Here is a 27,043-nt window from a genome sequence, read left to right as displayed (position 1 = left end):
CACCTCTCAGCAGGCAGAACTAGGTACACTCAGTATCCAAGGGCACACTGGCCCCCATCATGCCAGGACCCTGATCTCTGATGCTGTGACCACACCAGGTCCTTGTGCCTCAAACTTTGAACATAAACTGCCTGCTGTCCAGCATGTTGAGGTCTTCCTGGTTTTCTGCAGATGCCATGGGCTCATCTCAAAACGTGGCCTTCTCTAGGTCTGACCTGTCTGGTCTTTTTTTCCGAGTACTGTATTCAAAATACAGACTATAAAGTTTTCCCACTGGCCTGCAGATTTCTACCCCACCACTCTTCTGCCTGACATGGGGCCTGCCAATGCCATGCTACTTTCAGCAACACAAAGCAGCATCACGTCCTCTGTGTGCGAAGGAGCATCCAACATATTCAGCACTCTGCCTAAAGACAAGAAACAGAGGAGGACTCCTGCCTGTGGAGACAGGCTCCCACTAAAGCCAGTGCCAACTGGAGAAAGGTGACCGGCTCCCTCCCCTGAGCAGGCATACCTGGGCACAAGCTGTGGCAGCCAGGGCTGGAAGGTGAGGCTTGGAACAGCTGCAGCCCTGCCCCATGCCCAAGTCAACCCCCTTAAACCAACTGCTGGAACCTTATTCCATGATTTCTCGGACTGCACGCCAGCTGCTTTGCATAGGCTGCTGGGAGGCCTCAGTGTGTGTGTGTGTGTGTGTTTGTGTGTGAGATAAAGGAGAACTGACAAGATAAAGAGTCTTTATTGATGTAAGGCTCCACGTGGCCTGGCCTGCCCTCTTTGCAAATGTATTAGGTGTCACAAGGTAGAGACATACAGACACTGCTCAACCTGGCCCCATCTTTCTAGAACAAGGTCAGATTGCAGTCTGTTGTCTGCTTACCCTGACTTCCTGGCCACCAACCAGAACCAGCAGCCTCCCCTTGGGGTCTCGCCGTGACTGCCAGTAGTGACCACTGTTTGGGGGATCTCCACTTCCAGATTCCAGGAGCCCTGGCTGCAGGTGGGCAACCGGCGGTGACTGTGCTGCTTCAGGCAATCAGAAGTGTCTTGTAGCCTTGGTGCTCTCCACAGCTGTCTTAGCCAGGACAGCAGATTCTGCTTCCTGCCTCAACCCACAGCAGCTGCTCAATGAATGGTCACCTTGGGGCCAATAACTGCCTTCCCTGAACTTACAATTCCTACCTAAGCCACTGCCAGGCCAGATGTGAGTTTCTAGGGTCAGCTTCCAGCTCAAGGAGAGTCAAAAAGCTGTGAACCTTGGACAACAGGTCTATTTGGTGAGAAAAAACTGGGCCCGAGCAGGTAGGGCAGCAACAACTAGGGGAGCAGGGGACTTAGGACCCTCAGGACTGCTATGGGACACGGCACACTGAGCCCCTGAATCCCTTGTGAGAGGAGAGCTCACGCCAGTGGTGGGGAGTCAAACAGGCTCCAGGCCCCAGGGTCAGGCTAAGTTCACATCTTCAATTCACCATTCTCTGGATTTCTGGGAAACCTGCCAGCTGGGCTGTCTCCCGAGAGGCACGTTCCTGGTTTGGATGAACCCTGGCCTCAGTGCAGACCTCAGCAACAACAGCCTACTAGCTCACCTAAGAAACTGCCATGCCCAGGGTGCCTGCAGACACCTTGGGGGTCTGGCTGGAAATAGCATGACCCAGAGTCTTGCCCTCCACTGACAAGTCTGAAGGTGTCCTGGGTGTTGAGGTGGGGCTGGCTTTTGGTAGCATCTCCCCAGGACAGGATTCCAAGGCTTCTGAGAGGCTCCCTGGGGACGGTGACCTGTCCCCACAACAGCAGCCACAGCAGGGGCTAGCAACCACGTGGATCTGGCCACCTTCATCCTGGCTATGGTGCTGCTTCAGGTGGCCACACAGGTGGCAGGTAAGGGAAGAGTAGACAATGCCAAGGCTCAGGTCGTCCCCAAAGGGACTGGGCACTTGATCTGTGGGAGGAGGGGCCTTCAGCTTGTCACCTCCTTTGAGTCCCAGCTCAAGGCATTCTGTGGTGCTGCTGGGTGGGACTGAGTTCAGAGGACTGGACGGCAATTCCATGTCCAGTCCGAAGGTGAATAAGGGCATGGACCTAGGGGACTGATTAGGAACGGGGTTCTGGAAGGGTTTGTAGCCTCCAGGCCCACTGTCAGTCCCTGATCCTGCTTGGAAAGGCTTGTAGCCTCCACGCTCACTGTCAGTCTCTGGTCCTGCTGTGTCTGTGCAGCCAGCATTGCTGCTGAGCAGGCTAGAGAATGCCTTGTAACCAGCATCTCCACTGGGCCCAAAGCAAGGCACCCTGGGGTCCTGGGTGGCACTCTGCTTCACTGCTTGCACGAACTCCCGGTAGCCACTGGTAGGGGCTGGGGCGGGGCCAGCTGCCCCATGCCGCAGGACGCTCAGGTGAAGGATCTGCTCCCAGCTGTCCTCCTGCTCCACAGATGGGCATTCTTCAGCTGGGCTTGGAGGGTCCCCTTCTTCCAGGTGTCCAGCCTGCTGCTGTTCTGAGGCCAGCTCTCCAGGATGTGGAGAGGAGCCGCAGAAGTCACTAAAACTACGGTAGGCAGGATTGTCTGTGATGACAAGTGGCACCTCTGTGCAGGCCAGGTTAGGTGCGCTGGGCGTTGGGCTGCCTGAAGCAGGGCCCAGGTGTGAAGGCTGCTCTGTGGCCTGATTTGTGGCCTCCTTGGACCCCATGGGGACGCAGGCCCAGGCCACAGACGCTTGCCCACTTTCTGAAGGCAGAAGGGAGCATGACCCCACCTGGCTCGACTGGCCAATGCCCCCATCCTCAGTCTCCAGCAAGTCTGAAAACAGGTTCTCAGTGAGCCGGGCCATGATGTCTGCCTGACCCTCCTGGAAGCCACCGGCACTGCTCTCAGGCAGCATGTTCAAGTCCCCTTTGACCGTCTCTTCTTCCTCCTCCTCACTCTCTACTGGGGCCTCAAACAGCTCCATACAGCGCACCACACTGACCCTGACATTCTCTGGCCAGAGGACCGTCCTGCTGACCTCCACAGGATGCCAGGCTGCCTTTTCAGGACTCTGGAGAGGCCTAGTTTTGGCAGCCTTTGGGGACTCTCCCTCCCTCTTCATGCCATGCTCCAGCAAGCAGGGCAACAGCTTTGTCAGACATGTCTTCCAGCGTCTGCAGAAATAAAACTTAGGGTTCAGTTTTGCCACACTTGAGAGATTCCTATTCGTCCCCCAGAACCCTGCAAGGAATCATCCTGTATTGATTGATATTGGAGTGCTATAGGTAAGACTTCTGACTTTATAATCAATATCCAGTCTGTTCTCACTGCAGACTGGGGACTCAAGTTACCCACAACTGCCTCCTGACACCCTTGGGAGGAGCACAGAGGAGAGGAATGACCCCGCTGTTGGCTGAGTAACTACCACACTTCCCAAATCCTCAAAAGCTATGACCCAAGTTCAAGTTCAGATACATACGGGCATTTGGTTGACTCCCGGCTTCGGGTCTGCTTTTCCCACAGGGACACCTAAAACAGACAGTTAAGTGAGATTGGGGTGCTGTCTGCCCAGGCCCGTTACAGAAGGCTCAGTGTCTTCAGAGACAGCTGTGCCTGGACAGCTGAGGTCCTCGTAGGCCCCACAGAGGTCTGGGAGCCTTAGACCACCCCCCTCCCCATGAATAAAGGTGCATTGGGGACAGCAAACGGCTCCAGACACTCCAGCTTCCCTGTTACATTCTTGACTCTGGCCATAGGACTCACTGTGACCAGAGGGACATGGCTGAACTAATACTGGGTCCTCCTGGGCCTGGATGTGGGCTTCACAGCTGCCCACTGTGAGTTTATTAGCACTCGAGCACCACCTTCCTCAGCTCCCTGCCCCCACCCTACCCGTGGCTGGGAGTCACACTACGCAACACTTGCATCCTCCTACCTGTGAGTCCTGAATGATGATCGCCACCAGAGGGCTGCGTGCTGGGGTAGGAATCTGGTCCCACCACACCTTTTTAATCCTGAGGGTAGAAAAGGAGAGGGCCGATCTCTGAATATGCAATGGCCACGGTGCTCTGGCAAGCACCTGGCCAGCACTCCTCCCAGGGCACCAAGGCCACACTGATTCCACTTGGATACGCAAAGACCATCTTGGTCCTAACCCGACGAGGACGATTTCATCCATTGCCAACTGTGGGCAACTCCCTGGCACCCATCTTCAGTTTCTTCTAATCTCATTTCACACAAAAAAAAACATGGCCCCGGGCCTGAGTTCCAAGGTAGAGCTCAGCAGAAATAGATTCCCCCCATCTACCAGCCCTGTCCAGGCTCCCCTGGAGGTCGTGGTCTCATGGTCACTCAGAGCCTACAGAAGAGCTCAGGCTACGGGCAGCTTGATAGCCACCTGCCAGCAAGCACCCTCGCTAGGCCTCACTCACATCATTTGCTCAAATGCCTCTGCTCCCACCACATGCCCAGGGCCTGGACCATACCATGGGTCCTGAGAGGGACACAGAGACAACTCCATTTAGCTTTGTGCCAAAGAAAGATTCCATCCCCAGCCCAAGACAGTTCCTTCCCTCTAGAGCATCCACCACCACTAACACCGCCCCCCCCACACACACACCCCTTGGCTTGCTTCTCCAGAGCACAGCCACTGTGGAGAATGCTGGTTACTGGCCTGCCCTGAGAGGCCGACTCTGGACCAGGGATGCTGTCATCCTTGTCTCAGCCACGGCAGCCAGGACAGGTAAGTGGGGTATCCACAACTAGTACCGCAGAAGGGCCAGCTTGAGGCACCGGCCAAAGCAGAGACTCACTTGATGATGCTGATGTAGCAAACCAGGCAAAACAACAGGATGCAGAAGCAGGAGATGCCAACTCCCAGTGGGAGGCGCTGCTCCAGGGGCAGTTGGAAGTCTGCAAGGTGAAGGGAGCCGTGAGCTGGAAGCCCGCCCTGTGCCATGTGCAGTCGCCTCCACTCACTCAGTTCCCGAGACCCTTGGTGACCCGGCTGCGGACAGCCCTCCCACCTGTCTCCCTAACTCTCCTCTCCCCCTTACACACCAAGGCCTTATCACATCCCGACATCACCGTCCCTGATCCAAGGCCAGATCACAACAGCTTGAAGCTGTCGCTCCTGTCTTCCTTAGCTCAGAGGAATGCCCTGACAAGCGGGAGGACCTGAGTTCAAAGCCTGTCTCTATCCAGTCCTTGCTGAGCAGCCCGGGGTGGGGGGTTGGTTCTTCCCTCGGGGTTAGAAACATCCTTTCTCACAAGCTGTGAGGACCACAGGATTTACAAGGTCATACACTCAGCACGAGCACAGGTGTCTCTTCCTTGCTTACTGACTCTGACAAGACCTCTGTGACACCGTCCCCCACCACCTCTGCCACCCTCCCTCCACTCTGCCTCTCTTCCTTCCTGGCACTTGCTGTCATCTACCTGGTTTCTTTGTTTGCACTTCTGGTTTTTAATCAATTTATAATCTTTCCCTCACGGTGTGTGTGTGTGTGTGTGTGTGTGTGTGTGTGTGTGTGTGCGCGCGCGCGCGCACGCGCTTGCTTATGTTAGGGTCTGAGGGGAGGAGTGTGTGAGCCACAGCACCTATCGGTCAGTTCTTGCCTTTCACACTATTTGAAATGGGTCCGATTTCATCCCTGTCTACACACGCTAGCTGGCCACAAGCTTCTGGAGACTCCTGTCTCCTAATCCTCACCCTGGGCACAGATGCGTGCTGCTGCGCCAGGCTTTCACGTGGGTCCTGGGGACTCAAACTCAGGTCCTCTCGCTTGCATGGCATGGAACCATCTCCTGAACCCCACATTTCTGTTTCTGACACAGGTCAGCTCCACTGCACGCAGGTTCCCCTGTATTTCCTCGCTGCTGGAGCCCCAAAGTCACTCAATCACAGCTTGTCAATATTTGCTGGAAAATGTGTTACCTATGTTGTGCCCTCTGCGTACAAGCTCTTCCCCACCTCAGCAGCTACCACGGAACCAACCACACAACTGTCCCTGGTCCTGACTGCGAAGCCACGCTGTGTTGGATACAAGGATTCAGACTAACACTGCTGCACGAGTGACTCAAGAGTGACCACCGTGGAATTGTGGGCCTGTTTATGACAGCGGCCTCTGACCACTATACCACATTCCAGGACTGAAAACCCTGAGGGTCATCCAGGGGTAGTTCCCGACTAGTGTAGAGATAGACCCTCACAGCCCAGGGCCCCGATACTCACGGTTGTCTATGGTGACGCTGGGGCTCCACTCACTCCATGTGCCACTGAAGCTATTGGCCAGGACCCTCACCCGTGCCCTGTACTGCACCCCCGACTCCAGGGTCTTGGTTGGGAGGAGCAGCATGGGTTCCTGGTAGGTCACATTATGGACTACGAACTGTCAGGACAGAGGGACACACCAATGCACAGTTGGCAGGGATTTGCTATGTGCAGCATGGCTGCTGTCCTGAATGATCCCTTCATGCTGGGCACACCCCTGCCGCCATAGAGGAAACAGGGTGCTAGTCCTCCCCCAGCCCCTCCCATGATTAGCTATGTGACATCAACTATGATCTGGACAAGTGGATTAAGCTGGGTTTGAACACACTGTAAACTACAACTAACTAAGCTGTATGACCTTGGGTAAGTGACTTCAGCAGTCTCACCCCTTGGTTTCTGGAGGTCATTCCACCACTGGAAATGCTGGGAAGGAGGGGCAGGAGGACATGTGTGGTAGGAAATGACCCCCACCTGCTTCTAATTCAGGGGCCCAGCCCTACAGACAACTGTCTCTGTCTAGCTGATGATACCTTCCTGTGCAGGAAATTTTGGGGATTCTGTTTGTTGTTGTTTGAAAGGCCTATGTAGCCCAGGCTAGTCTCGAACTTCCCATCCTCCCTCTCAGTCTCCTGAGGGCTGTGATGACAGGCATGTGCCACCACAACCAGCCTAAATCTACTTTTAGATATTCAGCAAGGAGCGATGGTGTCACCCATGCACAGAAGACAGGTCACCATGAATGGCACACGAAAGCCAAAGTGACCAGGAGTGTATCCAGCCTGAAGTGACCACTCTGCCATTCATAACCTCAAGTGTCCCCTTTTGGGAAGCAGGTGGGGCCCAAAGCCCTTCACTAACAGAGTTAGGATGGCAGGGATAAGTCCTCTTCCTGACAGTAGGGTCCAGCTTCAGAATGTTCCCTAGGGTCCACTTGGTAGAGGCCTAGTCCTTAGACTGAGCTACTGTGAGACAGTAGCATCTGGTAAGGGGTGGGTCACAAGGGCATGTTCTTAGGAGACATTAGGACAGTGGCTGCATGCTTGTGTGTGTCCCTCTCTGTCTGTCTCTGCTTCCTGGCCACCAGGAGGTGAGCAGCTCTGTTTCGCTCCTGCCACGGTGCATCAACACTAGCCCAGAATGATGGGGCCACACGATCACAAACGGCCATCTAGGAAATCATGCACTCGAATAAACCTTGCCTCTTAAAAACTCATTATCTCAGAACTTGATAGTGATAGGAAACTGGCCAACGCAGCTGCACACTGAAAATGGAGAACCAGGAAGGGGAAGGGCGTGCCTGGGGCGGAGCCTGGTGAGGAGGGAGCTCTCCCGTCTGACTCCATGCCACTCCCAAGCTCCCTACTCCAAAGATGGAGCCCTCCTTCCCAGCCCCGTTCCCAGGCAATGGCAAGGACCCACGGTGCCCACTCACTTCCTCGGGGTGGTCCACTCTGGAGATGTTGACCATGTACATGAGTTGGTTGTACAGAAAGCTATTCTTGGGGTATGGGTTGCTCCACGTCAGCAGCCATGCATCGGAGCCATTGTTGTGAACTGTGAGCTTATCTGGAGCCTTGGGCTTCACTGGGGAGGAAGGGGGCCTGCATGAGGGGCCTTCTCTTTCCTCCCTTCTTCCCTCCCTCCCTTCCTCCCTCCCTTCCTTTCCTCCCTCCCTCCCTTCCTCCCTCCTTCCCTTTCCTTTCTCTTTTTCCTTCCTCCCTCCCTCCCTTCCTCCCTTCCTTTCTCCCTCCATTCCTTCTTCCCTCCTTTCCTTCCTCCCTTAGGGGAGGCTGGCCTTGAACCCCTGACTCTCCTTTTTTGACTCCTGAGTGCTAGGATTACAGGTGTGTGCTCCCTCACCCAGCTTCATCACTTCCGAAATCATATCTATGAAATCACAGCTGTAGCGTGTATGTTAAAGCTAACATGAAATGACCTTAAACTCACCCATGGGCTAATTCTAATAGCTCGTGGGTCCTTGGTGGTCTGAGCAGCAGTTCTAACCACAGACAAAAAAAAAAAAACAAAAAAACAAAACCTTGAGTCCTTGGGGAGATGTGCTCTCCAATTCTGCCTCCGGTACTGAGAAGCTGTGTGACCTAAGGCAAGCAGCCTGCCTTCTCTGATCTACAAAATGGAGGCAATCTATCTTTTTTGCAAGCCAAGGTTCAGATAAGTAATGCGATTTGCCCCATGTCACCCAGCAACAAACTCTTGCTTTGGATTCCTGTTGTAACTACACCTGCGCGGAGACGTATAGCTCAGTAGCAGTGCCCAGCAACTGTGAAGTCCTGGGTTCTGTCCCCAGTAATACAAATAAACAAACTATCTGGGACAGGTGAGCAGGTGAGCCTTCCACAGTCAAGGCCACATGATAACCCAGCAGCCACCCTGCGGCCAGCGCGCACCTCACCTCCCTGCACCGCAGCACCAGCCTAGCTAGGCCTTACCATTATTACTGGGCGTGAAGGAGCCAAGCCACAGCACCTGCTCCTCAGCCCTTAGGACCAGCAGGTAGGTGTCTGTCAGGACCGGTTCTTCTATGGTTATGCGGCACATACACACGGAGCTGGCGATGTTCTCTGGGGTGCATGTCTTGTTTCTGCAGACACAGGCTAGATTAGGGTACTTCCCATGGTCACCAGCTTCCTAACTGCCCGAAGACCAAGGCAGCCAGGACAAGGCGGGCACCTGACTTGGTGTTAGCATCTTGCTGGCCACAGCCCTGAACCACCCCATTCTGGACACTCCTGTGCTGTTCTGACTGTAGACCTCAGTCCCAGGACTTAGCTCCAGGACATTAAGAAAGTCAGCATCCCTCAGGTCACAGTGAACTGTGACAAGTTCCAGCATACTTCCCACAGACCCCGTCCTGTATATACCAGTATAATTTTGCCAATGGGCCACTTAGATGGGCCACCCACAACTCATGGGCCAGGGGCTAAAACCCATTTCCTGTTAAAGGCCAGAAAGGAAACCAAAGGCTTTTGAAGACAACATAGCTTCTGTCACCACAACAAACTGCTGATGTAGCCCCAAAGCAGTCACAGACAAGATGCCAACTATGAGAAGTTGCATGCTAATAAAACACTACTGGTCATGAAAACAGTAGTCCGCCCACTGTGGTGGCACATGCCTTTAATTCCAGCACAGGCAGAGGCAGGCAGATCTTTGCGAGGCTGAGCCCAGCCTGGTCTACATAGCAAGTTCCAGGACAGCCAGGGCTACACAGAGAGATCCTGTCTCAAAACACAAACACAAAACCAAAAACCAAGTAGTGGCCAACTGAACCAAGGCTCACAGCTTGCCAGCGTCCACAGCTTGCCAGCGTCCACAGCTCTGTGCCAATGAGCAAGGCAATAAGAGGGTGGAAGGTCACTCTGCAGTGTCTGGGTGTGTCTCTGGAGCACTGGGTCTGTGGACTCGGGCTTGTCCTAGGCACGATGCTCACAGAACACCCAGAACACCTAGGTGACAGGGAATGGCGCAGAGCAAGACCTGGACCCCATGCCCGCACACCGTGCCTTCAAAGCAAACACCACACAGTCTAGTCCTATGGCTAAGTATGCTCAACCAAACTTCCACAGTTTTCTCCAACACGTGAATCCTGGGATTAAACTTAAGCCATCAGGCACGAGCCTTGACCAGCTGAGTCATCCTGCCAACCTCAGCTAAGAATTTTTTGAGACAAGATCTAGCTCTAGCTCTTGCTAACGTCAGGCCCAAGAGAAGTGAGAGAAGTGCTGATCGAGCTGAATATTCCAGTCATGTGACACAGTGACAGTGGGTCCAGAGTCCTGCAGTGTCCCCTGTGCCCTGTGGGGCGCTGGCGACAGAACTGAAGATCGTCTGTCACAAAGTGCTCTGCCACTGAGCTACATCCTCGGCCTTTCGCTTGTTTAATTTTGCGACAGGATCTAAGTTGCCCAGGCAGGCCTTGAACTTTTGACCCTCCTATCCCTCCTACTTCAGCTGCCCAAGTTGCTGGGTTATATAGGTCTGCACCACCAAGCTTCAAGCCCAGCTCAAATGCAGTATCACACAGGATGCCTCATCCCAGACTGGCTCCACCCAATAAGCTGCCACAAGCCACAAAGCACAACATAGCCTGGTGCCTGCTGGGAGCAGCAAAGGCCTGGACAGACCTCTGGGCACTATGTCCCTACCCTACTTACTCAGAGATCTCAAAGTCCAGCCAGTAGGACAGGTGAAGCTGAGCTCTGCAGTCGACAGGGCCATCCAGATACCACTCACAAGTGGAATTTTGGATGTAGTCAGAGAAGCAGGTGGGCTCACCCAGGACCGTGACGCTCCCTGCAGAGACAAGATGGCCTGAGCAGTGGAATCATGGCAAGGGACTCCCACCACCAAGGTAAGAGGGAGGCTAGTGCAAACAGGACCAAGTACTCAGACCTGCCCTCGCGCGCGCATGCACGCGCACGCGCGCGCACACACACACATACACATATGCACGCACGTGCACACATACAGGTGCTACACCACCCCAGAAGCACAGAGGAAGAGGTGGGACCCTGTAGTTTCCTGCCTCCTACATCTCCTTCCCCACCCCTTATCCAATGGGGCAAGAGGCTGACCCTGTTCTGTACTGCTCAGGCTCCAAGAGGCTTAGCCAACAGAAGAGACTGAAGGAGGGCAGGAGGAGGGGACAGGCACTTATATGTCAGCTTCCTGCCAGCAATTCAGAGACAGGGAGGGGACAGGCACTTATATGTCAGCTCCCTGCCAACAATTCAGAGACGAGGAAGGGACAGGCACTTATATGTCAGCTCCCTGCCAACAATTCAGAGACCGAGGGGGCTGTGGTGCAGCCCATGACTGTGGGGGGTTGTTGACTGTTGGTCGCTCTGACTATTGTTGGGGGGCCTCAGGAGCTTTCTGAACCAAGCCCTGCAGGGTCACGTTCCAGACAAAGTCACGATACCCACGCCAGTGGGTGTACCCCACAATGCAGTAAGTGTTCACACAGTAAACAAAAGTCTGACCTCCAGCCGGGCGGTGGTGGCGCACGCCTTTAATCCCAGCACTCGGGAGGCAGAGGCAGGCGGATCTCTGTGAGTTCGAGGCCAGGCTGGTCTACAAGAGCTAGTTCCAGGACAGGAACCAAAAGCTATGGAGAAACCCTGTCTCGAAAAAAAAAAAAAAGTCTGACCTCCTGACCCCACTCGTCCAGCAGCTGCTGTGGTCTTCCCTGTCACACAGAACAGTCTGTCCCTGTCTGGGCTTGGTGCAGAATTCGTGTGCCCATTTGTTTTTTGTTTGTTTGTTTCTTACAGTGTCTCCATAGCTATATCAGTCTGGCCTCAGACTTACTATGTTGCCCAAGCTGGCCTCAAACTCACAATCCTTCTGCCTCAGTCTCCCTAGTGCTAAGCTGGCAGGGGTAAGCCACACCTGGCCGGCCGTACGGATGAGAAAGCATGCAATCAGTTCCTTTGGGTCCTCACGTTGACCTTCCAGGTTGACTCAGAAACCTCTTTTCTGCCCAGATCTCTACTCCACCCTGGTCTTCACTCGAGTGCCAGCCTCAGTTCAGACTCTCCATATGTCACTCAGTGGCCCTGTGACATATGTGTCATCCCCAACCCCATGCCAGGTAGCTCTTTCGGGGCGGGGGGCTCACCGAGAACACACCTGCAGGCACTGGCAAGCCCTCCTCTGCCTTCCTTCAAGTTGACCCTACTGCCCCTTGAGAGAACATCATTGAGCACCCTGCAATTGCCTCTCGCCACCCAACCCCTCAAGCCTCCCTCCTCAGCTCTGAGCTGAGTTTTCCCACCATCTTTTGATAACCTTTAATTCCAGGACAACCTCGATTTTCAAGGTGCGTTAGTGTCGAGGCAAACAACTGGTCAGGACGCTGATCATCGGCTGTCCCCTTCTGCTACCTCACAATCTCCACAAGAGCTTTGTTGGGTTCGCTGATGAACCTTGGGACCCTAACATGTCATTAATGGTTGTTGCACGAATAGCAGAGGGAGGTGACTTACCAGAGCCAGACACCCACAGCAAAATCAGACAGCCGACAGAGGACAGGAACTCGGTCCAAAGCCACCCCATTGGGGATGCAAAGGTGCCTGAATAAAAAAAAAAGAGCAGGTGAGTGTTGATCTGGGTTCAGTGGGGTTCATCTCACATGTGACTCTATGCCCTCTCCACACAGAGCCAGAGGTCACGCCACTGCTCAGCTGCCCCAGAAGAGCGGTGGCATACATACATTCACAACTTTCTCAAGTTCAAATCCCGGCTCCCTCCCAAACCAGCTGTGAACCTGAGCAAGCAGCACACAGTGCCTCAGCATCCCCATCTGCTAAGCAGCCATCTACTGATAGCCACATTTTAAAGGGTGCTGGCAGCTTAAATGAACAAAGACATCTGGGGCCACACTGTGGCTGCAACAGTCTGGAAGTGCTTCAACTGGCTTGGTGATAAAGGCAACCCCAGGCTAGGGGGTCACAGGGAGGGAAGGATACAGGGATCCCAGGTCCAGGAGTGCTCAGGGACTAGGGACAGCTGAGTGCCTGCGCATGTACCAGGCCCTGGGTTTTACCTCCAGCATGGTGGAGGCAGCAGAGAGGCTCAAAGCACGTGGAAAGAGAGGAAATGGGGACATGGGAGGGAGAGGAGGGGAAGAGAGGTGAGGGGAAGAAGAGGGAGAAAAGCGCCACAAGGGGAGCTGGGTGCCATTCTCTGAGCAGCAGTGGGTTTGTTAGCCCCAGTGCCCCCCTCCTGCTTGGGTCTCTCTCAGGGTTTATGGAAACCTGCAGCCCCAGGCCCATTTTGCGCCGAGCAGCTGTGAGCCTGCAGCAGGGTTCTTAAGCTTCTGGGTTCTACCTCCTTCTGCCACGCGGGTCTGTCAAGCTGAGCCTGGCATAGGCACACAGACGAAGCAAGGCACAAGGTGGACACCCGACCATACACGCATCCAGTTCCAGTCACCAAAGGCTCATGCTATCGACGACCCTGCGGGACACTGTCCGCACTGTCACCAAGTGTGAATTCCTAGTGCACCTGCAGCACTCAGGGAGTGACACAGCCCCACAAGCAATGCTACACTGTGACACAGTGACAGCTGCCATGTGCCTCGGCACTAGACTTCCTCAGCTCCACTGCAACCCGAGGGACTTCACTGGCACGCAGGTCCATCACAACCTAACTGTCATCATACAGGAGTTTGCAGTTCCACACTGAGGGACCTGGACTCCAGAGAAAGATGGATGATTTCTGGAAGGCGAACAACAGATGAGCTTAAGGGAGTACTCAAAGATTGAGGGGACACAGGAAGACATGGCGCTCAAAGATTGAGGGGACACGGGAAGACACAGCGCTCAAAGATTGAGGGGACACGGGAAGACACAGCGCTCAAAGATTGAGGGAACAGGGCAAATCACAGAAAGCCCAGTCTGGAGAGTACGAGAGGCCGGTGTCCAGCAGGAAGATCATGACTTCAAGGCCCAGAACCTGCAGGGAGGCAGACCCAAACCCAGAAGCCAGGTCCATCTGCTTCTGAGCTCCAAGCACGTTCCACAGCTTGTGGAACTACAGCCTGCATCTAACAATGAAGGAAAATGAGCTGAGAGAATTGACCCTTGCACTTGTCGACTTCAAATGTGAACAGCCTGTGTGAAGGACGGAAGCCTGGCCTACCTGTGGAGAGGCCTCACAACTGGACAGTGGCGCAGCAGCGGTTTAGGGACGATGGTCTTCATGGGTCCCAAAACAGAGCCTGAGACACAGGATGAGGGAGGTAACCGCGCCCAAGTAAGCCTGGGCTCCTCTAGGAGAGGACCTGGACCTGAGTCTGTCCTGGAAAGCTCCACCCTCCTCCAGCCTCCTCTCTCACTTAAGCAGCAGCTTTTCTTCTACTCCCCCTCCCCCAACTCAAAACAGCCTTATCAAGGAATCACTATGGTTCCCTCGTTTTCAGCTGAAGGAACAAAGGCACAGGGAGGTTGAGTGACTTGCTGTAGAAGATTTAGGATTTGAATTTGCCTCTCATGGGGGAGGCCCTGATATTAGCCACTTTCTAAAAGAAGTCCTCATTTGAGAGGTCACTGACTCGTATGAGCCTGGGTGCAAGAGAAATCCTCTTTAGGCAGGCACATACACTTAACTTTTCATTCCATTTTAGGGGCTCCTGGAGCCTCACATGTGAACTCAGTAGCAAAGGCAACTCCTTTAGGTGATGACATCCTATCTTTGATAGATGGGGTTTTGAAAACTCATTCTGGAGCTGCAAGATGTCCGGAGCAGTTGGCTGTGGACGCCTATGGGCCACCCTCTGCACACTGTGGCCAGAGTCATTCCTAAATGAGGAACAAGGCCAGGGACCGCTACTCTCCTCAACAGCCCAGGCCTGCCCGGCTCTACCTGGGCCACAGACCACGGGCTCCACAAAGAAGCCTGCCTCAGAGTTAAGTCCAGGCGTCTGGACTCTTACACAACACAGTTGGAATCATATAATGTTAGGAACAAGTGCTCGGGCCATGAGGGCTGGAAGGAGGCCCAAGACTGTGAAGGAGTCACACGTGGGCTCCTGCGCTGAGCGATGTCCTGGTATCTACTGTGGCCAAGATGCTGGTGTGAGAGTCACATAAGCCTAAGGAGATGCTGACGCTAGGAGTAGCTCTGGGAACCAATGGGGCCAGTGCTTGGGCTGTGACTCTGTACATAGATGTGTAAGAAAGCAACACAGCGAGGAGCTGAGGAGATGGCTCAGCGGGTAAAGCACGTGCTACACAATTATAAAGACCTGAGTTCAGAACCCACGTAAGATCTAGCAGTGTGTGTGTAAGCCTGGTTCTCAGGGTGAGGGAACAGCTCCTCCCTGGAGTGTGCTGGCCACAATCTAGCGTAATGTGTGAGCTCCAGGCTATTATTATTATCATCATCATCATCATCATCATCATCATCATCATCATCATCATCATCATCGACCCTGTCTCAAAAATAGATGGCTACAGGTGGTGGTGATCCATGTCTTTAATCCCAGCACTCGGAAGGTGAGGCAGGTGGATCTCTGTGAGTTCAAGGCCAGCTTGGTCTACAGAGCTAGTTCTAGGACAGGCTCCAAAGCTACAGAGAAACTCTGTCTCGAAAAACCAAAAAAGGGTGTGGGGGAACTGGAGAGAAGGCTCAGCAGCTAAGAGCACAGAGAACTGGGGTCTGATTTCCAGCATCCACACTTCCAACCTTCTGTGACTCCAGTTCCAAGGAACTCAGTGCCCTCTTTTGGCCTCCAAGGACAACAGAACTCATGAAGTCCACCAACATACAGTCAGGCAAGATAACACAGAACACAAGATAACCATACACACAGAAGAAATAGGTCCTTAGAAGAAGTAATATGAAAGTAACAGAGGAAGACACTCAACATCACTCATGCATGCACACACATGCACGCACACACACACACACATGTGTGAGCAAGCATGTGTGTGCAAGATCATCACTGGGATTTAGGGGCCCCCATTGTTTCTCTGTTAGTTTTGAAACTGCATTAAACCTTCAATTATCTGAAAATAAAGTTTAAATTTAAGAAAATGGAAAAAAATAAACTCCAAGTCCCACGTGACATGACTTCAAAGACTCCACCCATCCTCCCGAGGCCCCACAAACCTCCAGGGAGCAGTGGCCACCAGCTCCCTTCTCACTGACACTGCTGTGAGCCACAACTTCCCTCCACCATGCTGAGGGCTCTCCCTCCCCTGTCACCAGAGCAATCACCTCTGCCTCAGCCTGGTACAACCTCCACCCCCAACAAGGAAGGCTAAGCAGAAACATCTCTGGCCCTAGCACAGGGATGGTGGAGAGAGGGACTTGACTGGAGGAAGAAGAAGGGCGCTGAGGATGTGGCCAGGTGGTAAAGCTCACACCGAAGCCTACACAGGGCCCTAAGTTTCATCTCCAGCCATGGGAAAGGGGAAAACTAAAACAAGAAAGACTAGAGGAAGCAACAGACAAAGAGTTAATAGCTGTAATACAGATCCTACAAGCCAGCATGATACCTCTTTGAGAAAAACAGGCAAAGCATGCAAAAGGTTTATCAAATTAACTGGGACAACAGGAAGATGTGGGACCCCTTAGGATACTCCTGGTTTGAGAAATGGAAGTTTATGGGGTAACCTGCGGCCGGGCATAACAGCGAATGCCCATAATCCTGGCATCTGAGAGGCAGAGACGGGGGATTCTAAGTTCAAGGCCAGCCAGCACAACGTAGTGAGACTTAACCCCTCTTTGAAAAAGAAAGGAAACTGGTCATTTAAACCTTGTATTTGTCACCAGAGCTACTATGGGTCTGTCTCCAAGAGTGCTAGGCATGAGAAGACAGGTTTGTGTCTGCCCTCACCATTAATTTGTCCCTGGTCCCCAGAACACTGCCTGGCATATTATGTACTGTGCATTTAATTGTTGTCTGAACTCAGACCTTGGCCAAGCCTCTGCCCTGATGACTCTACCCTAGCTTACTTCTCAGACACCCTATAGGCAGGTGCCGTCAGCATCTCATTCCACAGGCAACTGAAGCAGAACTGGTAAGATGCTCGCTGTGGTCCCAGAGCCAAACTGAGACCCACAATCTGTGGGCTTGACCACCTTGCTGCCTCTTGCAGTGCAGGGCAAGCATGCGGCACATGGCAATATGACAAGCTGCACGTGCATTGGAAGCAAGGTCAAGAAGCTGGGGCGGCTTCTGAAGTGAGCGACCCAAGATTCCAGTCTCAGTAAGACTGTAGCTTCCTCCCAACTTTAAGGCAGCTGGGCTGGCCTGGCTGGAGGCCAAGGACACATTGCTCCCAGGCAGCAGCCACTGGGGTTCCCAGAAATGGTGGCCACGTCAACAGCCCCACCTCAGACAGGGAGGCAGTGCAGGCCAGGGCTCTTATCTGTGCTGGCTCAGCCCAGGGAGGGGTTGGCAACAGCCTGCTCCTGCTGTGGCTGGAGTGAGAAGAAGTCAGAAAGCCCATAGATGCCACCTGCCTCCCTGTGTACCTTTTCTGGCTATGTACACTTCCTACAGGTGTGAATATCACTGTTCAATTCCTTTACTGCTCTTCCTTGGCACAGGGGATTGAACCCAAGGTCCAATGCATGATGAGCAAGCATTTGTACATCCGAGCTAATGCCCAGAAGTGTGTGTGTGTGTGTGTGTGTGTGTGTGTGTGTGTGTGTGTGTGTTATTTTGAGGCAGGGCCTTATTACATGGCCGAGACTGTTTTTTACCTCGGGATCCTTGTCTCCACTTCTTGAGCGTCAGCTGCCCTCACTCTTATTCTTTAAACAGGCACCAGAGTGTGATGAGAAGATCTGAGAGTTTTTTAAGCAAATGTGAGATTTTAGAAATGATGATCTCGTGCCTGGTGATGGGCAGGACTTTGGAGTCCGGGACAAACATAAGGCCAAGTAGCAGGCCATGGTGCCAGTCCCAGTAAGAGGTTCCAGGGCTCCCACGAGGGTGGAAGAAACAATGGGGGAAGGACTGATGACCTCACCATCAAGAATTACCAGCACAATGGTCGGGTGTGGTGGCACGTGCCTTAATCCCAGCATCAGTAGGCAGAAGCAGGCAGATCTCTGTGAGCCAAGAGTCGGCTTTCAAAGCTCCCTGTAAGGGTGGGACAACTGAAAATTCTCAAGGAGGCCTGGAGGAAGGGAAGGTGACTCACCCACCAGACACCAGGCAGGGCCTGGAACTTCCTGCCTGCAGCTGAGGTCTTGCAGGTACGTCAGCAATAATGGCAGGCCCAGGTGGCAGCACTGTCTACCAAGGTGGAGAGACTAGGGCTGTCTGGGGGCGATAGGGGGCTCCTGAGGACTCTACAGAAGCAGGAGACACAGGCCCCGTTGGAGTTGGAGAAAGGACAGGGCTAGTGACACTTGGTGGCTGGTACAAAGGAGAGTGTGCTCGGGCACTCGGCCATAGAAGGACATACAGGAATAGCAAGAACTGTGGACACTGATCTAAGGGACCACTAGCCCCAGGGGCAAAATGTTCCATTGGCTTGGAGACAGCTTGAGAGTCCTGAGGAGAAAGGCGAGAAAGCCCAGGAGGCTGTGGAATGGCTAGAGCCTCCTCTAGAAGAGGCAGGGGTGGCTGGGCACCCTTCCTCCCTCTGTGGACCAGGGCTCCAAGCCCCCGCAAAGCTATCATGGGGACAGAGTCACCAAAAGCTAAGCACTACTTGACAGCTATAAACACACAAGGCCAACAGTGTCCCTGGGGAGGCCTTCAGGCAACTCCATCCAGGATCCCTGCAGCCCATCTTATGGAAAATTCTAGAAGCCCAAGAGAGCACCTAGGTCCAGCTCCTTTCAGCATCCACTCAGGCTGACTAACCCTGCCCAGCCTCCTCCTTGAGAACTCTGGAGGCGGCCCTGCGCCACGCTGCACAGCAGCCCCATGGCAGCCCCACGGCAGCTAGGCTGGCGCTACAATTCCTACACCCTGTTAGGATATCTGGAGCGGGTACAGAGGGCTTCCATGGAGACATGTTGACGCATGGTGCCCCCTCCTCTGCTAGAATTTTCCGTATCTGGCCCACAGCAAGGCTCTGGGCTGTGGCCAGCGAGCTGGCATCTAGCTCTACTGTGGTCATTACTTACTGCCACAGAAACAGGATGCCTGGCTCCCGAACACTGATTAAATGCTGTCCAGTGAGGGCTGATGCCAGAGATCTGCAGAAGCCAGCGCCGTCACCCCTGCATGGTCCCCATCCTTTTGGCTCTCAACAGTTGGGTGCAGCTCCCTTTCCTCTCAGGAACCCACTGACCCCTGATACCAACCGAGAAGACTTTCAATCAGGTGTCTCAGCCCTATTTTACAGACGGGAGAACCTGGACCCAGAGAGGTTCTGAACCTGCCTAAGGATGTACAGTTGGTGACTACTGTGGCCGGGATTTGAACCCAGGTCTCTGACTGTGTAATTCTTGGTTCAGTGCCTGACAGAGAGGTAGCTGGAAGTGGTGGAACCAAAATTCAGGCTTTGTCATTGTTTCCACAGCCTTCCACAGAAAACTTGTCTAGTGGTGACTGGGACTTTGTGCCCCTCCCCCACACCCACAGCAGGAGACACTGAACATAGGTAAATACCCTGTGTGCCAGCTGCAGACAGGTGTGGTGAGGGCAAGGGGCACTCGCCTGCATTCTTCCTGCTGTCTCAATCCTGTATTGTTCTGAGCCCTGGCACAAAGGGCTTCTCACGTGGGCAGGGACCCCAGAGCAACTCAGATACAGGTCAAGGCTCTGGGACAAAGTGCAACTCCACCCTGACTGCCCAAGACCAACAGGTTGAGGTCAGAATGCAGTCTCTTCCTCTGGGAAGTAGGGGCAGGTTCACTTGCCTCAGTGGGCAGGTTCAAAGGAGCAAAGATAATGACCATGGCCCGGGACGGGGTTTACAAAGAAGTGGGAAGGGCTTACCTCTATCCACTGAGAAAAGCCTAAGCCCTAAAAAAGTGACCGTTGCCACGACAACGGGGATATATCTCACAGGCACAAGCTTCCTTCCCACTGTGGAATAAAGGCTCAGAGGCACAAGGCCCCCAATTCCACGGCACACAGCATGGGTCGGGGACGCGGTGGACAGACACGGATCTCAGGGTGAGAAGTCAGGACCTCAGGAGATGGGTGACTGGCATGGCAGCAGAGGACCTGCTCTGGAGGTATAAGGCTACACTTGCAGTCAGAGCTTTGTTTTTCAGGGAGCTGACAGAAAGGCCATGGCAGGATGCCCTGCAGCCAGCCGTGAGGACAGCCTAAGACAGGAGTTCAAGGCCAGCCTGATCCCCATGCTGTGAGTTATCTCAGAGAAATTGGCAAAGTGAAGAAAAAAGACGAGTCTCCAGGGTCAGTCTACTGTGGGATCAACAAAGGCCTTGGCCTGTGGGTTTCTCAGGACCCTTTAGTGTTATCAAGGTCCCTCAAGTCGCAGACCTTACACTTCATGGTCACCCCACTGTGTCTGAGCACCACAGGCTCCCTATGCTGAGCTGGCGTGAAGAGTGGAAGGCACTCTGTACCTATAAACAGAGCACTGCCTAGCCTGATCCTGGCCCTGTGTTCAGCAATAATGAAGTAACTACTAAATAACTGAATTAAGCTTGTGGTCCCCATGTGGCCACCACCATTAGCTGGTGCCCAGTGGGTAGGAGCTGACCTGAGAAGCGAGGGGACCCCAGCAAGAGGGACAGAATGGCAGAAGGGGTTCCCATGACCACTCCAGAACGGGCACCAGGCAAAGTCCCCCCTTACTGCCCCTATGGCCATTCCCACGCCCCAATACTGGTCACCATGATGATGGGACGGGAGATGGGTTAAGGAGGCCTCCTCAGTGGCTCATCGAGGTGCTAGAGAAGATTCTAGAACTTCTAGAGCCCCCACTACCATCTTCCTCATAAGGCAGATGAGGAGCCAAAGAATTGTCCTTTTAAGTCCACACCCTCTCCTGCCCTGCAGGTCCCCAAGTACGTCTTGGGCAGCCCCCCTTGCTGGGTCACCTACACTGTCCCCTTCACTCCCCACTCTCCTCCCCCAGCACTGCCCTCCTCCGCACACCTCCACCACCCTGGACAAGCCTACCCCTTCCCCGGTCTGCCTTCCACTGTACAACCATCCCTTTCCTTTCCACTCTCCCGAGCTTTGCCAGTTCTGTGCCAATTCTCAACTGAAAGTCCCTTGAGGTCCATGTCTCACATCCATGGATGCGGAGGCGGCCAGACTGGAGTCATCCACTGTCTCATAACTACCCTGGCCAGGCATTTTCCCACTCCAGGACTTTTGCCTCTGTCAGCCTCACTGCTGAAACGCCAGCTAAGGAGCTTGCGCCTGAGGAAGAACATGGATACGATCGGCCAGCAATGCCTGACTTCTTCAGTACGGCTCTGACTTAGGATGCTAGGGACCAAACCCAGGCCCACAAACACACATTTGAGGCTAGTGCTCTGCCATGCATGCAGCTACACCCCTATGGCAGACAGGAGGGGCAGGCCACACCCTGCACTATGAACGAGAAGGCAACAAGCTCGGGATTCTGTTTCCTGCGCAGACTGGAGTGCTAGTCCCCTAGGAGCAAACAGGCACGAAGTCATCAGAGAAGAAGCAAGTGTGGCATGTGTGGAGGGACTGCCAGGGAGCAGGACACTTCAAATGTGGCAGGAAAGAGCTCAGGCTGACACACGCGGAGAGAGGGGAGGTGACATCCAAAGTCTGCTGTGGCTGCCTGGTCTGCATCTGACCGCACTGCTTCAAAGTCTAGGCCGAGACCAACAGAAAAGGAAGGAGAGCGCGGAGCTGGGGCACACAGCCCACATAAACAGCTGGCGTGGTGAGGGGGCTCACCCTGGCAGATGAGTTCTCTAGGACTTCACTCTCAATTGAAAACGCACGCTTTTTCTTTTTCTTCTTTTTTTTAAATCGAGGATTACTTGTTGTGTCACACAGGCTGTCCTTGCATTCAGGATCCTCCTGCCTCAGCAGACCCAGTGCTGAGATTACAGGCGTATGTGGTTAACTTCAAACATCTATCATTGGGGTTGGGGAAGGGTGGTTCAGTGGTTCCAGTGTTTGCCGTGCAAACATGAGGACCAGAGTTTGGCTTCCCAGAACCCATGTAAATGCTGGGTAGGTGTGGCAACCCACCAATAATCCCACTGCTAGGAAAGCAGACAGGGTATCCCCAAGGCAAGCTGGCTGAGGAGACAGACACCATCGGCAAACTCTAACGGATACACCGAGCTGTGCAGACAACGGGAACAGTGATCCAAGAATACACGGGACTTCATGTACATGCACATAAACCTAGCTGTGCATACAAGGGGGCAGCGATCCAGGAAGACAAGGGGCCTTCATGTACATGCACATAAACCTAGCTGTGCATACACAGGGGTAGCGATCCAGGAAGACACGGGACTTCACGCACATATGCACACACACATACATCCTTTCAAACACATCATAGCAGCTGGGGAAAAAATGGCCAGAAAAAGAATCCTTTTTGAAAGACCAACAAATTCCCTACTATTTAGACAGAAGCTACGTATGCCTACCACAGCATCCTGAAGGACCAGATTTAGGATCCATAGCAGAGATCACAGAAAACTCCACCTGTCGCAAAACACTCCAAAAGCACACAGCATTTCCAAACAGCTTCCGCAGCAGACACAAGAAGAAATTAGCACCTCTCCAGCAGTGACAGACGGATGGACAGCACAGACTTATTTAGCCAGAAAATACTGGAAAACACGAAAGACTGAAGACAACTGTAGCCTCAAACAATACATTTCAGGTGGGAAAAACACCGTAGAGAAAAATGGAGGTTCCCTTGGCCCAACCATTACAAATGCCAAGGGGGCTGCAGGCTCTCATAAACTATGACTGCAGATAGCAAGAGATAGGACCTGCTCTGGATAGGAGGAGGTGATGATCTCTGGGTCTCCTTGGGCTCTGACCTCAAAGTCTTTAAATAGGACTCCAACCAAGTCAAATTCGGAGTCAAACCGAACACAAAAGTCACCAAAGGTAGATGAAACACCTAGAATAACTAACTGTAGCCGAACAGCCTGTACTAGAGGAGCGTTAGGCTGAAGCGGAGCGATAGTCAGTATCTCCAAGGGAGCAGAATCAGGGCCAGGAATCTGAGGTTCCCGGAAAGTTGGTCTCAGTGGTCATCCCCAGAGCAATGCGGTAGGACCTCGCTGTCCCAGAGGCCAGTGGACAGGAGACTGCGACTCTGCTGTTTGGAAGGACAGCCAGCCCATGGCCAGCCAGGGGCCAGGCCATAGCTCTCCTCCCCACCCCGGGTCTCACTTCCTCATTTGAAAAGACGGAACACTCCTCTGGCTGCCCTAGAAAACCTCAGGCCGACCAAGTTCTCCAAAATGGGCCCGTAAACGACGTTTCCCGGATCCAACCAAGACAACCTTGTTCTTTTAAATGCTCCTCCTCCCCCAGGGAGCTTCAACAGAGGTGTGTCACCTAGCAGATCTCTACAGCAGCCTGTTTTCTTCCTTGGGGATTGGAGCTCAATCCAACAGGCTTCTATGTACTTGTCCCCGCCCCCACACAGCTTTCTCGCTCTCTGGGGCTGTGGGGAAGGGGTTCATCCACCGGTCATCTGTAAACTGGCTGGGTGGGGGTCTGGCAGCTTTCACAAGATTACTGGGCACAGCCAAGTAAAAAACTGACTTCAGCGGCATGGACAGGAGAGGGAGCTCATCTTGTGAGACTAATTTTCGTTGTTTATGACCAGTGGTGAAGGTGAGAGGTTCGCTGAGTGACCCCAACTGAACTTTTCTGTCACTTCATCCAGAAAAGTTGAGCGTCTTACAGCCCCTCGCCTCCTAGGGTTTAAACAAACTAAATAAGATAATGCAGGTGTCTGTCTGGCTCCTCCCTCCTCCCCTGACTTCCACTCCTGCCCTTCTCTGCTCCCCCAGTCCCATCCCATCCCACTGCCTCCTTGCTGTGGGCAAGGTTCGCTGCTTAGCGCCTTTATACTTGCTCTTTTCTATTCGGGATTTCAACCCTAAAGTCACCCCCTTAGAGTCACCTTCTCCTCAGGACTGTCAGCTTCCGGGGGCCTCTACTGCTTGGTCACTCGGGGTTTTGACCCTGGCCTGTTGATTGATACCCAACACACACGAGCATTGCCCTTCAATCTGTAACGACTTCTGGGGACTGGAGGCTCTCAGTCCCAGAGCACCCCCTATCTTCCCACCAACCCCCTGAAACCCACTTCTTGCCTTCCCAATGCCCACACATCTAGGAGTCCCTCAGCCGGGGCCCCCGCTTGAAGGTCTGCTGCCTCCAAGAGGCTGTGGGCCCCAGCATCTGCATGAGTCAGTGGTGGTAGCACCTGGAACTGCTTGACATCAGCGCTTCTTAGAAAGACATGATGTGCTCAAGAGATTGAACGGCACGCGTAGCCCACAGGCGACAGGAAGCCCTGTGTCACCACTCCAAGAGACACCTACTGACCCTTGTTCCCACTCCCATCTTTCCGCAGGACCCCTGCCCGGCCCTGCCACTGACTGCCAGTGCCTGGGAAACCCCAGGAGCTTAGACACACCATCTCTCCTCATTGTATGAGCTGCCACTCAAGACCCAACAGGGTTGGCCTCACCCCTCAATCAGTGGCCGGCAAGTGTGGTGCTACGGAGTGACACTGATTACTCTTCAGAGTCTGCGGCGAGTCTCTTCCTCTAGGGCAGTCTAAACTGCAAGGACTCTGTCAAACACCCCATCTTTGTCCTGATACAGCACCCGGCACACCTGGCCCCTCAGAGTGAAGAAGTGCCAGGGGCAGCTCCGAAAAGCAATGTCACCCTAAGGAGGAGAACACAGTCAACTGCCTTGCCCTCCCCCAAGCAATGGTTTAGAAACACCCTCTCCTGATCATTCTCATCCCAGATACCTCTGACAAATGGGAGGTGCAGGGATGCAGAGAGATTTTCTTGAGATCACACAGGTAGGAGCAGCAAGGTCAGATTTGAAGCTGGGCCCCTGTCTTTAGTTCTACTCCCCACTCCCTTCCTTTGGCTCAGAACATTGGACTCCAAGACGCTCTGTCTGATTAGTGCTGGATATCTGCAGATATGCCAGCCCAGAATAGGAAATCCAGCCAGACACAGCCAGACTGACCTCAGAGGCTCAAGAGTGTGCTGGCACGGCAGACACAGGCACAGGGCAGTGCCAGGTGGGAGGAAAGGAGCCTCTGGTCCCTGCCTTCCTCTGTCACTCTCTGATGCGGGACCCCCAGCAAAATCACTGCATAACTGGATGTCAGGATTCTCACTTTGCCAAATTAATCCTTGTGGGTGACAATAAAGATTTGTTCATGTTCTCCTTAGTGCCTGTTGTCCCTAGGTGCACTTTTGAATGGGGCATAAATGACGTTATGTACCCTCACCACAATGCCAGAGTATTCTCAGAACTTCACAACAGAGACTGAGCTCAAAGCACACAAGAAATAAATCAAGCCTTTGCTGGGCAGGAGCTCTAGCTTTCAACCTCCAAGCCTCACCTCCCAAACAGACCTCCTAGGCCATGGGGATCATGACAAGCTTCTTGTGCCAAGTTTGAATGTGTACCCCAGTTGGGTGGCTGCCCCAGGCCCCAAAGGCAGCAAAGTGAGGTGTGGTGTGGACAAGGCCAAGCATTCTCTTCATCTGTCGCCAAGTATAGCAGCAGGCCATTGTGCCTGCCTCAGGGACAGCCTCCCTGACCACCTGGCCTTCCTCAGTCTGGGAGGGCACTGGAGAAGACCTCAGCACTTCACAACACAACCCAGACACTGTCAACGGTCAGATGACCACAACCCTGCCCGATTACCAGTGTGTGGCCGGTTTGGCAACTCACCCGGGGTTCCCCATCCCTGCCCTCAAGATCCAGGAGCAGCAGGCCCAGGAGGCTGGCCCTGTGACTCACCCAAGCCCACCAGCAGGACACCCAGGACCTCCTGCGGCACTGTCTACCTTTCCACACATCTGGCTTTTCTCTTAGCTAGGTGGTACAGTGAGTTTTCCTACCTTCTAGCCTTTGCGCATGCTGTATCAACAGCTCAGCATGCCTTCTCTTGCCTGGGATTCTCAACCTGCCAAGGTGTTCTCCCACACCCCAAACTGGCTCAGGGATTGCACTTCCCTAGGAAGAGGTGTCTTGCCCATTAAACCCTAACCTCCTGACTTATGTGTTCTTCCCTCAGTTAGATAGCAGAGCCCGAAACAGCAGAGCACAGATGAGATGGAGAACAAACGGATGGAACACTGGTCACTTCCCATCTCTGCCTCAGTGTACCCCAATGCAGTCATGACTCCTCGGGCGGATTTCTAAAAGGCTTTGCCAGGACTGTGGAATCTCATGACTCTCTTCTGGCCAGACATTTCCACAATCCTCAATTTTCCCATCAGACTTTAAGATAGGACAAATGTCCCAGCAAACGCTCCCAGACTCCGAAAAGCCTGTAAGGGGAAGGCCACAGTGGGCCCCACACTTCCCAGAGGGCTGTGGAAAGACAGGGCCCAGGAGTGTTGGTTTGGGGACAGGCTCTGAATCAGTAACTGGCTGGCTTATACAACGTCCAGTTTGCCACAATAAACACTCAGGTTCCTGGGTTACTGAACCGGAACCTGGGAGGAGCCTGGAAGTCTCAGCTTCTAGAAGATCCCTTACCGTCCCGTCCGGATTGGGACAGCCGAGGCTGCCTGGGTTGCTAAGGGCAGGCGGTCCACCTGCTTCCGACCAGCGGCCCGACGGTTGGCGACCCTGACCGGGAGGGGAGCCCAGCAGCCCCACGCCCACCCGAGGATCCGCGGACTCTGGTCCCAGCCCCGCTCAGTTCCGCGGCCACCTCTGGCTGGTCCTGAGCCTTCCCCACCGCCCATTCCTACCTGTGCGCTCAGGCTCCACGCGCCGCGCGGGGCTTTCCTGCGCGCGGACCTCGCCCGGCTTCCTACGCGCCTGGGGCCCCTTATTTACATGAGACGCCCCGCCCCGTGCACGATCATTTACATGCCCCGCCCCACCGTCCTCTCATTTTCACTCGCGGTCGGCGCGTCTTCGCTTTGTTGCCCGGTCATTTGCGTGCCCTACCTCAAGCGGCCGCAGCCGTCGGGGACTCTGGCTTATGAGTTCCAGGACCTCAGGATTCGAATCTTTGTCCTGGCCCAATAGACCAGCCGGGCTTGTGATCGCGGCTGTTTGCTCATTCTTCCAATGTTTACCCTGCGCCTGCGCCTGAGAAATTAGAAAGCAAAACAGCTCATCAATCAGGAGCCAGTGCTTCTCGTCAGGTTCT

The 27,043-nt window shown here is 53.8% G+C and overlaps 1 protein-coding gene across 4 annotated transcripts; it reads right to left on the bottom strand.

Annotated features, from left to right (window-relative positions):
* Positions 1-720: 720 nt before the first annotated feature.
* Positions 721-27,043, bottom strand: Il4r (interleukin 4 receptor). Of its 4 annotated transcripts, XM_075972146.1 has the most exons (11): positions 26,637-26,692; positions 12,245-12,331; positions 10,412-10,550; positions 8,687-8,838; positions 8,184-8,235; positions 7,669-7,820; positions 6,198-6,354; positions 4,777-4,876; positions 3,900-3,978; positions 3,444-3,493; positions 721-3,138 (listed from the first exon to the last, which is right to left on the bottom strand). In XM_075972146.1, exons 5-11 carry the CDS (start codon positions 8,185-8,187, stop codon positions 1,590-1,592), a joined length of 2,091 nt encoding a protein of 696 aa, XP_075828261.1. In that variant the 5' UTR covers positions 8,188-8,235; positions 8,687-8,838; positions 10,412-10,550; positions 12,245-12,331; positions 26,637-26,692; the 3' UTR covers positions 721-1,589. The 4 variants fall into 4 exon arrangements, with proteins under 4 accessions (XP_075828261.1, XP_075828260.1, XP_075828259.1 ...); XM_075972145.1 differs by lacking the exons at positions 8,184-8,235; positions 26,637-26,692 and adding an exon at positions 26,839-27,043; XM_075972144.1 differs by lacking the exon at positions 8,184-8,235 and having other exon boundaries at positions 26,637-26,720.

This window comes from Microtus pennsylvanicus, chromosome 5, assembly GCF_037038515.1.
Source record: "Microtus pennsylvanicus isolate mMicPen1 chromosome 5, mMicPen1.hap1, whole genome shotgun sequence".
NCBI lineage: Eukaryota > Metazoa > Chordata > Mammalia > Rodentia > Cricetidae > Microtus > Microtus pennsylvanicus.
This window is presented reverse-complemented; position numbering and strand designations above follow the sequence as displayed.